Genomic DNA, 15392 nt, shown 5'->3' on the forward strand with positions numbered 1-15392 from the left:
GAAGTCACCGGGCCTGTGTGCTGTCAGCCAGCTAGCCCTCTAGCTAGCTTAGCTGTCCAATGTACAGTAAATACCAAGCCAACGTAACGTAGCTAGCTGGATAAATAGCTAATAAACTAGCTAGCTACTTGAAACCTGTTCAAAACGTTAGTCAAACAACGCACCTTGCGAGGGAAATAACGTTACACAGAACACGGCTAGGTTGCTAGCTAAATAAATCTGCCTAAAAATATACTAGTGTGTAACAATACATTTTCAGGACCTAATCTGGGCCGCTGACTGTGCTACACAGGCCACGGGATGCTCCGCCCGCAGGTTAACGTTACCGTTGTTTCCTAAAAATGAGAAGATTGCATAATGATCTCAACTTGGCAAGCTAACTAGCCATCTAGAGGAAAGTGAACTAATCTTCACTGGTAGTCTTGTTCATCGTACATGTTCTGATACAGTAAACCTCGTTTGATTTGTTGTCAAATATCACCGGCCACAAAAATGGATTATTAACTGGTAATGGTTAGCTATGTGCTGTCAACGTGACAGCGGGAAAGGGGTAGCTGTACTCACCCCATTAACCAATCCATGGTGATGCTTGTATCTAGGAATAAATCCACCAGCAAGGGTTGGAGGCGACCCACTACTTTATCCGGCCAACCCTCGCTTCGCCGCCTGGTCCCGACCCGTCTCTCTCCGTGGATCGGTGTCTCTCGGTAGTCAAATGTCAAAAACGTATCGCTGGTGTCCTTGTTTTGAACCTGAGCTTAGATAACAACAAGAACATGAACAACTATCTAGTTAGTCGGAGCCGAGGTGCTGCGCCGAGAGCGAGCGAGAGGAGCGCAGCATTGAGTGACTTTGAGCTCGAAGACGAGCGGAGGAGAACGGGCAACAGTCTCGGTCCACTTTCCGGTCAGCGAGGTATCTCGTGTCTTCGGTTTTTATGTCGCCGTCCGCTAGCGTACCTAATGTCATTTGCCGACTGCAGGACTGAATGAACCGAATCTTGTCTTGGGACGCCGCTTGTCTAGCTAGCTAGCTACACTCTGTCATGAATGCTAAATTGCACGAAAATTACTATGCAGCTCAAACCGCTAGCTACAGCGGTCTTCAGCTGCTGCTGCGAACGAAATCCGGAAGTAAACACAGATCCGACCAACCCCCTCCAATGCGTATGCGTTGTGTTTCGTCACAAACAATGAAAATAGATGGGATATGTAGTTCAAAGAAGACCCATCTTCCTTCAAATTACCTCTCAGTTATACATGCAACAAAATAAATCGAATGTAGCTTTATTAGTATGGCATATCAACAACTGTATTTCATGCAGTCATCCCATTGATTGCAGCTAGTTAGGAGGTATTGCATTATGCATTGTTCATGTGTGACAATTGGCACTTTTTTTTGATGCATCAGGGATATTCAACTCTTAAACTATGGCCTGGAGCCTGGTATCCCATGTCTAAATCAGTCTCTAATTAGAGGGAAATAATGGAATAAAAAGAAGTGGAACTGGCTTCACGGTCCAGAATTCAATATGAGGGTGATGCATGATACATCCACAATGTTGCACTGACGAAGACTTATATTATTGTTGTTAATTAGGTACAGATTTGATTTGAATCTGGGTTGTGCGCCACAAGACTGTTAGTCCATCGAGCTGAAGCCTAGGCAAGTACTCAGATCTTCCTTGGCCACTCTTTTTATATTTGTCTCTGTTCTCTTCCAGTCTCCCTCTATCAGAGGATGGAGCATTAGTCTAAAACCCGCCCGCTTGGAAAGAGAGGATCAATGTGTACTCTGCACTAATAAAATGACTGGTCATCTTAATCTCCCTCTCTGTCTCTCGCTCTCTCCCTCCCTATCTCTCTCCCTCACTCTCTCTCTGTCTCTCGCTCTCTCCCTCCCTCCATCTCTCCCTCCCTCTCCCCCCCCCTCTCTCACCCTCTCACTCCCTCCCTCTCTGTCTCTCTCGCTCTCTCTCGCTCAAGTTAAATAGATTCACAAAAGTTCCCAAAGAATAAAGACATTTCAAATGTCATATTATGTCTATATACAGTGTTGTAATAATGTGCAAATAGTTCAAGTACAAAAGGGAAAATAAATAAACATAAACATGGGTTGTACTTACATTGCTGTTTGTTCTTCACTGGTTGCCCTTTTCTTTCGCAACAGGTCACAAATCTTGCTGCTGTGATTGCACACTGTGGTATTTCACCCAATAGATATGGGAGTTTATCAAAATTGGATTTGTTTTAGAATTATTTGTCAGTCGGTGCAATCTGAGGGAAATATGTGTCTCTAATATGATCATACATTTGGCAGGTTAGGAAGTGCAGCTCAGTTTCCACCTCATTTTGTGGGCAGTGTGCACATAGCCTGTCTTCTCTTGAGAGCTAGGTCTGCCTACGGCGGACTTTCTCAATAGCAAGGCTATACTCACTGAGTCTGTACATAGTTAAAGAGTTCCTTCATTTTGGGTCAGTCACAGTGGTCAGGTATTCTGCCACTGTGTACTTTCTGTTTAGGGCCAAATAGCATTCTAGTTTGCTCAGTTGTTTTGTAAATTCTTTCCAATGTGTCAAGTAATTATCTTTTTGTTTTCTCATGATTTGGTTGGGTCTAATTGTGTTTCTGTCCTGCGGTTCAGTGGGGTCTGTTTGTGTTTGTGAACAGAGCCCCAGGACCAGCTTGCTTAAGAGACTCCTCTCCAGGTTCATCTCTCTTTAGGTGATGGCTTTGTTATGGAAGGTTTGGGAATCACTTCCTTTTAGGTGATTGTAGAATTTAACGGCTCTTTTCTGGATTTTGATATTTAGCGGGTATCGGCCTAATTCTGCTCTGCATGCATTATTTGGTGTTTTACATTGTACACAGAGGATATTTTTGCAGAATTCTGCATGCAGAGTCTCAATTTGGTGTTTGTCCCATTTTGTGAATTATTGGTTGGTGAGCGGACCCCAGACCTCACAACCATAAAGGGAAATGGGTTCTATAACCGATTCAAGTATTTTTTGCCAGATGCTAATTGGTATGTTGAATTTGATTTTCTTTTTGATGGCATAGAAGGCCCTTCTTGTCTTGTCTCTCAGATCGATCACAGCTTTGTTGAAGTTACTAGTGGAACCGATGTTTAGGCCGAGGTATGTATAGTTTTTTGTGTGCTCTAGGGCAACGGTGTCCAGATGGAATTTGTATTCGTGGTCCTGACAACTGGACCTTTTTTGGAACACCATTGTTTTGTCTTACTGAGATTTACTGTCAGGGCCCAGGTTTGACAGAATCTATGCAGAAGCTCTAGGTGCTGCTGTAGGACCTCCTTGGTTGGGGATAGAAGCACCAGATCATCAGCAAACAGTAAACATTTGACTTCAGATTCTAGTAGGGTGAGGCCGGGTGCTGCAGACTGTTCTATTGCCCTTGCCAATTCTTTGATATATATGTTAAAGAGGGTTGGGCTTAAGCTACATCTCTGTCTCACCCCCCGGCCATGTGGAAGGAACAGCACACTTGTTGTTTGTGGATATGAATTTTATAATGTCATATTTCTTTCCCTCAACACCACTTTACATAATTTTGTATAGCAGACCCTCATGCCAAATTGACTCAAAAGGTTTTATGAAATCAACAAAGCATGAGAAGACTTTGCCTTTGTTTTGGTTTATTTGTTTGTCAGTTAGGTCGTCCAGGGTGAATGCGTGGTCTGTCATATGGTAATTGGTAAAAATCTAATTTGACATTTGCTCAGTACATTGTTTTCTCTGAGGAAATGTACAAGTCTGCAGTTAATGATAATGCAAAAGATTTTCCCAAGGTTGCTGTTGATGCATATCCCCCTGTAGTTATTGGGTTCAATTTTGTCTGCACTCTTGCGGATTGAGGTGATCAGTCCTTAGTTCCAATTATTGGGAAGATGCCAGAGCTGAGGATGATGTTAAAGAGTTTAAGTATAGCCAATTGGAATTTGTGGTCTGTATATTTTATCATTTAATTTTGGATACCATCAGCCCCACAGGCCTTTTTGGATTGGAGGGTTTGTATTTTGTCCTGTAGTTCATTCAATGGAATTGGAGAATCTAAGATAATTGGAGAATCTAATAATAGTTGATTCTAAGATTTGTATTTGATCATGTATATGTTTTTGCTGTTTGTTCTTTGTTATAGAGCCAAAAGGATTGGAGAAGTGGTTCACCCATACATCTCTGTTTTGGATAGAGAACTCTTTGTGTTGTTGTTTGTTTAGAGTTTTCCAATTTTCCCAGAAGTGGTTAGATTCTATGGATTCTTCAGTTACACTGAGCTGATTTCTGACGTGCTGTTCCTTCTTTTTCCGTAGTGTATTTCTGTATTGTTTTTGTGTTTCACCATAGTGAAGGTGTAGGCTCAGGTTTACCGGGTCTCTATGTTTTTGGTTGGATACGTTTCTCAATTTCTTTCTTGGGTTTTTGCTTTCTTCATCAAACCGTTTGTCATTGTTGTTAATTTTCTTAGGTTGTATGCTTGAATTTGTTTGATTTGATAGTGAAGCTGAGAGGTCAAAAACACTGTTTAGGTTTTCTACTGCCAAGTTTACACCTTCACTATTACAGTGAAACATTTTGTCCAGGAATAAGGGATTGAAGGGATGGAATTTGTTGTTGCCTTGAAGGGATTTTTGGTAGATTTCCACACTACTTTACTTCCATCTATAGCATTTCTTAATAATATTCCATTCCTTTGGCTTTGATGCCTCAGGATTGAGTATTGCTCTGTTCAAGTAGACTGTGATTTTGCTGTGATCTGAAAGGAGTGTCAGTGGACTGAGTATGAACACTCTAAGAGACTCTGGGTTGAGGTCAGTGATAAAGTAGTCTACAGTACTACTGCCAAGAGATGAGCTATAGGTGTTTCTACTGTAGTAGTCTCCTTGAAGCCTACCATTGACTATGTACATACCCAGCATCCGACAGAGCTGCAGGAGTTCTGAGCAGTTTTTGTTGGTTATCAAATCAAATCAAACTATTTGCCACATGCGCCAAATACAACAAGTGTAGACTTTACCGTGAAATGCTTACTTACAAGCCCTTAACCAACAGTGCATTTCAAGAAGAAGAAAATATTTACCAAGTAGGCTCAAATAAAAAGTAATAGTAAAAAGTAACACAATAAGAATAACAATAACGAGGCTATATACAGGGGGCACCGGTACCGAGTCAGTGTGCAGGGTTACAGGCTAGTTGAGGTAATCTGTACATGTAGGTGGGGGCGAAGTGACAATGCATAGGTAACAAACAAACAGCGAGTAGCAGCAGTGTACAAGAGGGGGGGTGTCAATGTAAATTGTCTGGTGGCAATTTTTATGAATTGTTTAGCAGTCTAATGGCTTGGGGATAGAAACTGTTGAGGAGCCTTTTGGTCCTAGACTTGACGCTCCGGTACCGCTTGCTGTGATGGTAGCAGAGAAAACAGTCTATAACTTGGGTTACTGGAGTCTCTGACAATTTTATGGGCTTTGCTCTGACACCACCTATTATTTAGGTCCGGGATGGCAGGAAGCTTTTCCCCAGTGATGTACCAGGCCGTTTGCACTACTCTCATTAGCTCCTTATGGTCAGATGCCGAGCATTAGCCGTACCAAGCGGTGATTCAACCGGTCAGGATGCTCTCGATGGTGCAGCTGTAGAACCTTTTGAGGATCTGGGTGCACATGCCAAATCTTTTCAGTCTCCTGAGGGGGAAAAGGTTTTGTCGTGCCCTCTTCACGACTGTCTTGGTATTTTTGACCATGATAGTTCGTTGGTGATGTGGACACCAATGAACTTGAAACTCTCGACCCGCTCCACTACAGCCCCGTCCATGTTAATGGGGGCCTATTCGGCCCCCCTTTTCCTGTAGTCCATGATTAGCTCCTTTGTCTTGCTCACATTGAGGGAGAGGTTGTTGTCCTGGCACCACACTGCCAGTTCTCTGACCTCCTCCCTATACGCCATCTCATTGTTGTCGGTGATCAGGCCTACCACTGTTGTGTCGTCAGCAAACTTAATGATGGTGTTGGAGTCGTGTTTGGCCATGCAGTCGTGGGTGAACAAGGAATACAGGAGGGGACTAAGTACACACCCCTGAGGGGCTCCAGTGTTAAGGATCAGCGTGGCAGACATGTTGTTGCCTACTCTTACCACCTGGGGGCAGCCCGTCAGGAAGTCCAGGATCCAGTTGCAGAGGGAGTTGTTTAGTCCCAGAGTCCTTAGCTTAGTGATGAGCTTCGTGGGCACTATGGTGTTGAACGCTGAGCTGTAGTCGATGAACAGCATTCTCACATAGGTGTTCCTTTTGTCCAGGTGAAGTGCGATTGAGATTGCGTCATCTGTGGATCTGTTGGGGCGGTATACGAATTGGAGTGGTTCTAGGGTGTCCGGGAGGATGCTGTTGATGTGAGCCATGACCAGCCTTTCAAAGCACTTCATAGCTACCGACGTGAGTGCCACAGGGCAGTAATCATTTAGGCAGGTTACCTTCCCTTCCTTGGCATAGGGACTATGGTGGTCTGCTTGAAACATGTAGGTATTACAGACTCGGTCAGGGAGAGGTTGAAAATGTCAGTGAAGACACTTGACAGTTGGTCCGCGCATGCTTTGAGTACACAACCTGGTAATCCGTCTGTCCCAGGGCTTTGTGAATGTTTACCTGTTTAAAGGTTTTGTTCACATCGGCTACCTAGAGCGTTATCACACAGTCATCCAGAACAGCTGGTGCTCTCGTGCATGCTTCAGAGTTGCTTGCCCACGAAGCCAGCATAAAAGGCATTTAGCTCATCTGGTAGGCTTGCATCACTGGGCAGCTCGCGTCTCGGTTTCCTTCTGTATTCCGTAATAGTTTTCAAGCCATGCCACATCCGACGAGCGTCAGAGCTGGTGTAGTAAGATTCAATCTTAATCCTGTATTGACGCTTTGCTTGTTTGATGGTTCATCTGACAGGCATAGCGGGATTTCTTTTAAGCGTCCGGATTAGTCTCCCACTCCTTGAAAGTCTCTCACTCCTTGAAAGCTCGATACGGATGTTGCCTGTAATCCATGGCTTCTGGTTGGGATATGTACATACAGTCACTGTGGGGACGACGTCATCGATGCACTTATTGATGAAGCCGATGACTGAGGTGGTGTATTCCTCAATGCCATTGGATGAATCCCGGAACATATTCCAGTCTGTGCTAGCAAAACAGTCCTGTAGTGTAGCATCCGTGTCATCTGACCACTTCCGTATTGAGCGAGTCACTGGTACTTCCTGCTTTAGTTTTTGGTTGTAAGCAGGAATCAGGAGGATAGAATTGGGGTCAGATTTGCCAAAAGGAGGGTGGGGGAGAGCTTTGTATCTCTGTGTGTGGAGTAAAGGTGGTCTAGGATTTTTCCCCCCTGGTTGCACATGTGACATGCTGGTAAAAATTTGGTAAAACTGATTTAAGTTTACCTGCATTAAAGTCCCCGGCCGTTAGGAGCGCCGCTTCTGGATGAGTATTTTCTTCTTTGCTCATGGCCTTATAGAGTTGGTTGAGAGCGGTCTTTGTGCCAGCTTCGCTTTGTGGTGGTAAATAGACGGCTACAAATAATTACAGATGATAACTCTCTTGGTAGATAGTGTGGTCAACAGCTTATCATAAGGTACTCTACCTCAGGCGAGCAATACCTCGAGACTTCTTTAATATTAGACATCGCTCCAGCTGTTATTGACAAAAAGACACACACCCCCACCCCTCGTCTTACCAGAGGTAGCGTCTCTGTTCTGCCGGTGCATGGAAAATCCCACCAGCTCTATATTGTCCGTTTATTCGTTCAGCCACGTCTCGTGGAAACATACGATGTTAGTTTTTAATGTCCCGTTGGTAGGATAATCTTAATAGTAGGTCATCAATGTTATTTTCTAATGATTGCACGTTAGCAAGGAGAATGGAAGGCATTGGGAGTTTACTCACTCGCCTCCGGCTTCTCAGAAGGATCCCCGATCTGCGTCCCCTTTTCCTGCGTCTTTTCTTCACGCAAAAGGTGTGGATCTGGGCCTGTCCAGTGAAATCAGGATATCCTTCTCGTCGGTCTCGTTATTAAAGGAAAGAAATCTTCCATGTCCGCGGTGAGTAATCGCTTTTCTGATGTCCAGAAGTTGTTTTCGGTCATTAGAGACGGTAGCAGCAACATTATGTACACAATAAGTTAAAAAAAATAAGTTACACAAAACGCAAAAAAAATAACAAAATTGCACAATTGGTTGGGGGAATGTAAAACGTCAGCCACGTTCTTCGGCCCCATCATGATACAACTTATGTTGTCGTAGTTGTGTCTAGAGCATATAGGGGAGAGAATGCTGTCACCTCCAGGTAGGTGTTTGTCCCCGTGTGTGCTGAGGGTGTCGGGTTCTTGTCCAGTTCTGGCATTTAGTTCGCCACAGACTGGTACATGTCCCTGGGCCTGGAAACTGAGAAGCTGTCATCGTTAAAGTATGGGGATTCTATTGGAGGGATATAGGTAGCACACATGATGACATTTTTTTCTGTTGAGACTTTATTAATTTCTAGCCAGATGTAAAATATTCCTGTTTAAACTAATTTAATAGACTGGGTTAGGTCTGCTATATACCAAATTAGCATACCCCTGAGTCTCTTCCCTGTTTCACACCTGGTAGTTTGGTGGATGGGACCACCAGCGCTCTGTAACCTAGAAGGCAACCAGTGGATCTGTCTCCTTTATACCATGTTTCTTGTAGGATGACAATGTCTGTATTTCCAATTTCTTCAATCCAGTCTGGGTTCCTGCTCTTTAAGCCAAAGGCAGATGACCTCAGACCTTGTATATTCCAGGACGAGATAGCAAAAGCTTTGTTTTACATATTGTCCAGTGTTGTTTTTGTGTGGTTAGGCCCGGACCATCACAGTAGGTCTCTCTCTCTCTCAATCTCTATGTCCCTATTTCTGTCTCCCTCCCTCTGTTCATCTCAATCTTTCTGTCTCTCAAAGCTCTCTCTCTCTCTGTGTCTTCAATTCAATCCAAAGGCCTTTATTGGCATGGGAAACATGTGTCTACATTGCCAAAGCAAATGGAATAGACAATAAACTGCACTGTCGGAACTAGAAGCATAAGCATTCCGCTACACTCGCAATAGCATCTACTAACCATGTGTAAATGACCAATACAATTTGATTTGAAACCAAATGGAAATAAACAAGGGAAACATTAGTAACCATTACACAAAAATTATAGACATTTCAAATGTTATATTATTGGCTATGTACAATGTTGTAACAATGTGCAAGTAGTTGCAACATGAATGGGAAACTAAATAAACAGATAAATATAGGCTGTATTTACAATGTTGTTTGTGCACCACTGGTTGCCCCTTTCTCAAATCTTGCTGCTAAGATTGCACACTGCGGTATTTTGCCTAAAAGATATGAGAGTTTTATTTGTTTCCAAATTCTTTGTGGGTCTCAGTGATCTTTGGGGGGGAAAAAATCTCTAATATGTTCATACATTTGGCAGGAAGTTAGGAAGTGTAGCTCAGTTTCTACATCATTTTGTGGGTAGTGGACTTATGGTTGCTGTCTCATCGGTATCCCCCACATCCTCCCATCTCTCCCCACACCCCACTTCCCTCCTTTTTCCCCTTCTTCCCCTGTCCCCTCACACCCCAGAATCCTGAGGAGTCTATAAATAATGGCTGAACACAGGTTGAGACCAACAGTAGGCAGTCAGGGGATTGGCTGACTGAGCTCCAATCAGCTCTATGAGAGGCAGAGTCAGAGCGGTGATTGACAGGGTGGCTTGTGGAATGTTCTCAGAACGGGTGTAGTACCACAACTGACCACTTGAGAGCGCTGTGGGATATTTGTTTGTTATTGGCATTGGTTCGTGTCCACTGAATGAGAGAGTAACTACTGCAGGGATTTCTGTAACTCAAGAGGCCACCTTTTCCATCTAACAAAGGTGTGCATCTTCCTCATGTAAGAGGTAACCGTTGTATGTGATATTGGGTAATGCTTATATACTAAACAAAAACATAAACGCAACACGTAAAGTGTTGGTCCCATGTTTCATGAGCTGAGATAAAAGATCCAAGAAATGTTCCATACGCACAAAAATCTTATTTCTCTCAAATTTTGTGCACAAATTTACTTACATCCCTGTTTGTCAGCATTTACCCTTTGCCAAGATAATCCACCCACCTGACAGGTGTGGCATTTCAAGAAGCTGATTAACAGCATGATCATTACAGAGGTGCACCTTGTGCAGGGGACAATAAAAAGCCACTTTAAAATATGCAGTTTTGTCACACAACACAGGTCCATTGTCGTGCCATTCATCCGCCACCACCATTCATCCGGTGTTTTCTGCTCTCTCTTTCAGCGGTCCCTGGATACATTGGAAATTCCATCATATGGAAAAAAATCTATTGTTGTACCTGTTCAAAAAAACTCTCATCCGTCTGGATCAAATGATTACAGACCTATCGCTCTGACCGCTCTCTTGATTAAATCTCTTGAAAAGATCGAGGCATACATCATCAACACCACCTGTCACCTTTTTGACCCCCTCCAATTTGCATACTGGTCCTTTTGCTCTTGCATCTGGTGTACATGCATTTGGAGGGCAGTAAAACCCATGTGCATATCGTTTGCAGATTTCTCCTCGGCATTTAACACAATCAATCCGTTGCGCCTCGCAGACATACTGAGAGGAGACTTCGGACTTGATGCTTATCACATGGATCACCAATTTCCTAACTGATAGGTCTCAGCAGGTACGAGTTGGCAACACACTCTCTGAGGTGCGCACTACTTCAGTTGGAACCCCACAGAGCAGTGTTTTTTCACCAGTACTATACATACTGTACATACTATGCATACTGTATACAAACAGCTGCAGGAGCCGGTTTCCTGGGCGCCAACTGATCAAATAATCTGACGATACTGCTTTGGTTAGTCTTCTCGAAAGGGATGAGACGGAGCACGGACCGGCTCTGAATGATTTTACTGTCTGGTGTGAGTCATCCCATCTAATATTAAATACATCAAAAGCAAAAGACATGGTGATTGACCTTCGAAGGAACACTACCATGCACACACCATCACTGATAAAAGGTGAACCCATTGAAATAGTGGAGGAGTACAAATACCTTGGGCTAGTCATTGACAACAAGCTGTCCTGGGATCAGTGTACTGACGCTATTTTTAAGAAAGGCCAACAGAGACTGTATTTCCTACGGAAACTGTACTTTTTTCATGTTGATCTAACCATCATGGTTCTCTTTTATAAATCATTAATTGAGAGCATTCTGTCCTACTGCTTGACCTGCTGGTTTGAGAATATCAAGGTTGCACAGAAAAATAGGTTGGGCAAGATAGTCAGGACTTGCGGAAAAGTCATGGGGCAGCAACAGCAAGAACTGTCAACTCTCTACCTGGGCAGAGCCCTCCTTAAGGGGAATAAAATAGCGGTTGACTCTTCCCATCCACTCCACCCTGAATTCCAGCTCCTTCCCTCTGGACACAGGTACAAACTACCTTAGGTTAAAAAAAAAATAGGGCCAAGTACTCTTTTATTCCGAATGCAATTCTGCAACTTAACAAATGTTGGACTAATTGTACTTAGCACTTGCACTATGACATTTTACTTACCCTGCCTATTTGTTTGTAAATATCCTTTGCTATTTATTGTACATTTTTAGATGTTATATGTTTTATGACTGCTGCAAGATGAATTGCTTCTGAGGATATTAAAGTTTTCTCAATCTGAATCACCTCATGTTTCAGCATGATACTGCACGGCCCCATGTCACGAGGATCTGTACACAATACCTGGAAGCTGAACATGTCCCAGTTCTTCAATGGCCTGCATACTCATCCGATATGTCACCCATTGAGCATGTTTGGGATGCTCTGGATCGACATATACTACAGCGTGTTCCAGTTCCCGCCAATATCCAGCAACTTCGCACAGTCATGGAAGAGGAACAGCCTGATCATTGAACAGCCTGATCAACTCTATGCTAAGGAAATGTGTCGCGCTGCACACCAGATACTGACAGGTTTTCTGATCCACACCCCTACCTTTTTTTAAGGTATCTGTGAACAACAGATAAATATCTGTATTCCCAGTCATGTGAAATCCACAGATTAGGGCCTAATGAATTTATTTAAATTGACAGATTTCCTTGCATGAACTGTAACTCAGTAAAATCTTTGAAATTGCTGCATGTTGCATTTATGTTTTAGTTTTATACATTCACATATAATGTTAAAAAAACTATCTGAATCACTGCAAGCTCCCAACGGCCCTTCAGGAGATATGTCACCTTTCTACAGTATACCATTTAGCAGACACTTTTATCCAAAGCGACTTACAGTCATGCATGCATACATTTTTATGTCGATTAAGGCAGCAGCCCCCCGCACCTCTCTGATTCAGAGAGGTTGGATTAAATGCGGAAGACACATTTCAGTTGAATACATTCAGTTGGACAACTGACTAAGTATCCCCCTTTCCCCTTTACGTACGGGTGGTCCCGGGAATCGAACACACTATCATTGTGGGTCAAGTGTCAGGGCAGCAGGGCTGATGGTGCCAGCATGGTACATCGTAGGAGACAGAGCTATGTCCTGGCAGGTACCCGTCTTTCTGTTTGTCTCCCTGTCCGTCCGGTTCTGTCTGTCCATCTCGGTCTATCTGTCCGTCTGTGCCTGCCAAGGTCACTTCCTGAAACATATCTCTCCGTCGATACCGACACAACACGCAAGGATCGATACGCACCAATCCCAACCTAGCTGCTCTCAGCCTGGCTGACAGGAGCACTCCTCAACCCCCTCACCCCTCAGACCTATTCTGGGAGGCGACCTCAGACCTCACCCCTCAGACCTATTCTGGGTGGCGGCCTCAGACCTCAGACCTATTCTGGGTGGTGACCTCAGACCTCACCCCTCAGACCTATTCTGGGAGGCGACCTCAGACCTATTCTGGGAGGCCACCTCAGACCTCACCCCTCAGACCTATTCTGGGAGGCCACCTCAGACCTCACCCCTCAGACCTATTCTGAGAGGCGACCTCAGACCTATTCTGGGAGGCCACCTCAGACCTCACCTCTCAGACCTATTCTGTGTGGCGATCTCAGATCTCAGACCTCAGACCTCACCCCTCATACCTATTCTGGGAGGCCACCTCAGACCTCACCCCTCAGACCTATTCTGGGAGGCCACCTCAGACCTCACCCCTCAGACCTATTCTGAGAGGCGACCTCAGACCTCACCCCTCATACCTATTCTGGGAGGCGACCTCAGACCTCACCCCTCAGACCTATTCTGGGAGGCGACCTCAGACCTCACCCCTCAGACCTATTCTGGGAGGCGACCTCAAACCTCACCCCTCAGACCTATTCTGGGTGGCGACCTCAGACCTCACCCCTATTCTGGGAGGCGACCTCAGACCTCACCCCTCAGACCTATTCTGGGAGGCGACCTCAGACCTCACCCCTCAGACCTATTCTGGGAGGCGACCTCAGACCTCACCCCTATTCTGGGAGGCGACCTCACCCCTCAGACCTATTCTGGGAGGCGACCTCAGACCTCACCCCTCAGACCTATTCTGGGAGGCGACCTCAGACCTCACCCCTCAGACCTATTCTGGGAGGTGACCTCAGACCTCACCCCTCAGACCTATTCTGGGAGGCGACCTCAGAGATGACGAGGGAACTCAGGGTGACATCATAGAAGACACACTGTCGTAGGTTCCTGGAGGTTATTACAACATCTCAGTCGGGTGATGAGCTAAAGGAATAGATGTACCTCAAGCATGTACTGTGGTGACTCGAATAACCCTGGAGTTCCTCAAGGAACCATTGGAGTTCCTCAAGGAACCATTGCTAGTCAATGGTTCATATTTGCACCTTAGATTAGTTGAGGGATTCTTGTAGGAACCTTTAGTGGTTCAATGCACTAACAGGTTCGTGGAGGAACACTGAAGTGGAGGCGTGGCTTAGTAGGGCCGTGGGTTTAAGATAGATGTTTTTGGCCACACGTTTGAGTAAATGTCATTCCTGTTCATCTGTTCTGTTGTATTGTCATCGCATACTAAGGTTGTACACTGACAGTTTTGTAGTTTCAACAGAGGTGTATGAGTTCCTCAAGAGCCTATGCAAATCCCAAAGTTGGAATAGTTATCACTGTATGTAAGGATCAATGTTAATATTCTATAGAATATGTAATATGCATAAATATTAAAGGCACATTTAACTTCGAAGTGCATACACTTAAAATTATGAATAGGAATGATATACGCTAATGAGGGACCACAAATAACTATCAAAAGCCACGCATCCAATAAGCCACACCTCCAATCTGATAGGCTGCCAACTGTACAATATATTATTAAAAAGGTTTAAAATTGAACCCCTCCCATCACAAAAAGGTTCCGGTTTGAACCTTTACACAGGGGTTCCTCGAGGAACCTTTTTAAACTGGAAAGGTTCCGCCAGTGTGGCAACTCAAAAGGTTGTTCCAGGCACCTTCACTTCTAACATGCTGACCAGACCGGACTTCTAAGAGTGAAGTTAAACACGCAAACCCCTCTGTTTCGCATAGCCTTTTGAGAACAGCTAATGGCAACACACACACACACACACACACACGCACGCACGCACGCACGCACGCACGCACGCACGCACGCACGCACGCACGCACACACACACACAGAAACACACACACACACACAGACACACACACACACACACATACACCTATAGATCACGTCAACAGAGGCAGTGAAGGTGAGGTACTGGCTGTGGCGTGACTGATATGATTTATTCATAGCCAGCGGCGGTAAGTCTAAAAGCCATTAGCAGGTATTAAAACCTGACATTACTCCTGCATAAATAATAGATACGTAATAGATGCAAAGTAGAGGTGTGTGAGAGAGAGAGAGAGAGAGAGAGAGATGTATCATATAAACAGCTAGCTACACAATGTATCATATAAACAGCTAGCTACACAATGTATCATATAAACAGCTAGCTACACAATGTAACATATAAACAGCTAGCTACACAATGTAACATATAAACAGCCAGATACACAATGTAACATATAAACAGCTAGCTACACAATGTATCATATAAACAGCTAGCTACACAATGTAACATATAAACAGCTAGCTACACAATGTAACATATAAACAGCTAGCTACACAATGTAACATATAAACAGCCAGATACACAATGTAACATATAAACATCTAGCTACACAATGTAACATATAAACAGCTAGCTACACAATGTATCATATAAACAGCTAGCTACACAATGTAACATATAAACAGCTAGCTACACAATGTATCATATAAACAGCCAGATACACAAAGGGACATATAAACAGCTAGCTACACAATGT

At 44.1% G+C, this 15392-nt stretch overlaps 1 protein-coding gene across 1 annotated transcript in view; it reads right to left on the minus strand.

Moving 5' to 3' along the window:
- LOC120052368 (MOB kinase activator 2-like) overlaps positions 1–1126 on the minus strand; it is a 110477-nt gene extending 109351 nt beyond the window's left edge. Inside the window, exon 1 of the mRNA XM_038999228.1 lies at positions 565–1126. Within this exon, the coding sequence (XP_038855156.1) occupies positions 565–581 (17 nt within the window). The 5' untranslated portion in view covers positions 582–1126. The remainder of the gene's footprint in view (positions 1–564) is intronic.
- Positions 1127–15392: the final 14266 nt, after the last annotated feature.

The sequence above is a fragment of the Salvelinus namaycush genome, chromosome 8 (genome assembly GCF_016432855.1).
Source record: "Salvelinus namaycush isolate Seneca chromosome 8, SaNama_1.0, whole genome shotgun sequence".
Lineage (NCBI taxonomy): Eukaryota > Metazoa > Chordata > Actinopteri > Salmoniformes > Salmonidae > Salvelinus > Salvelinus namaycush.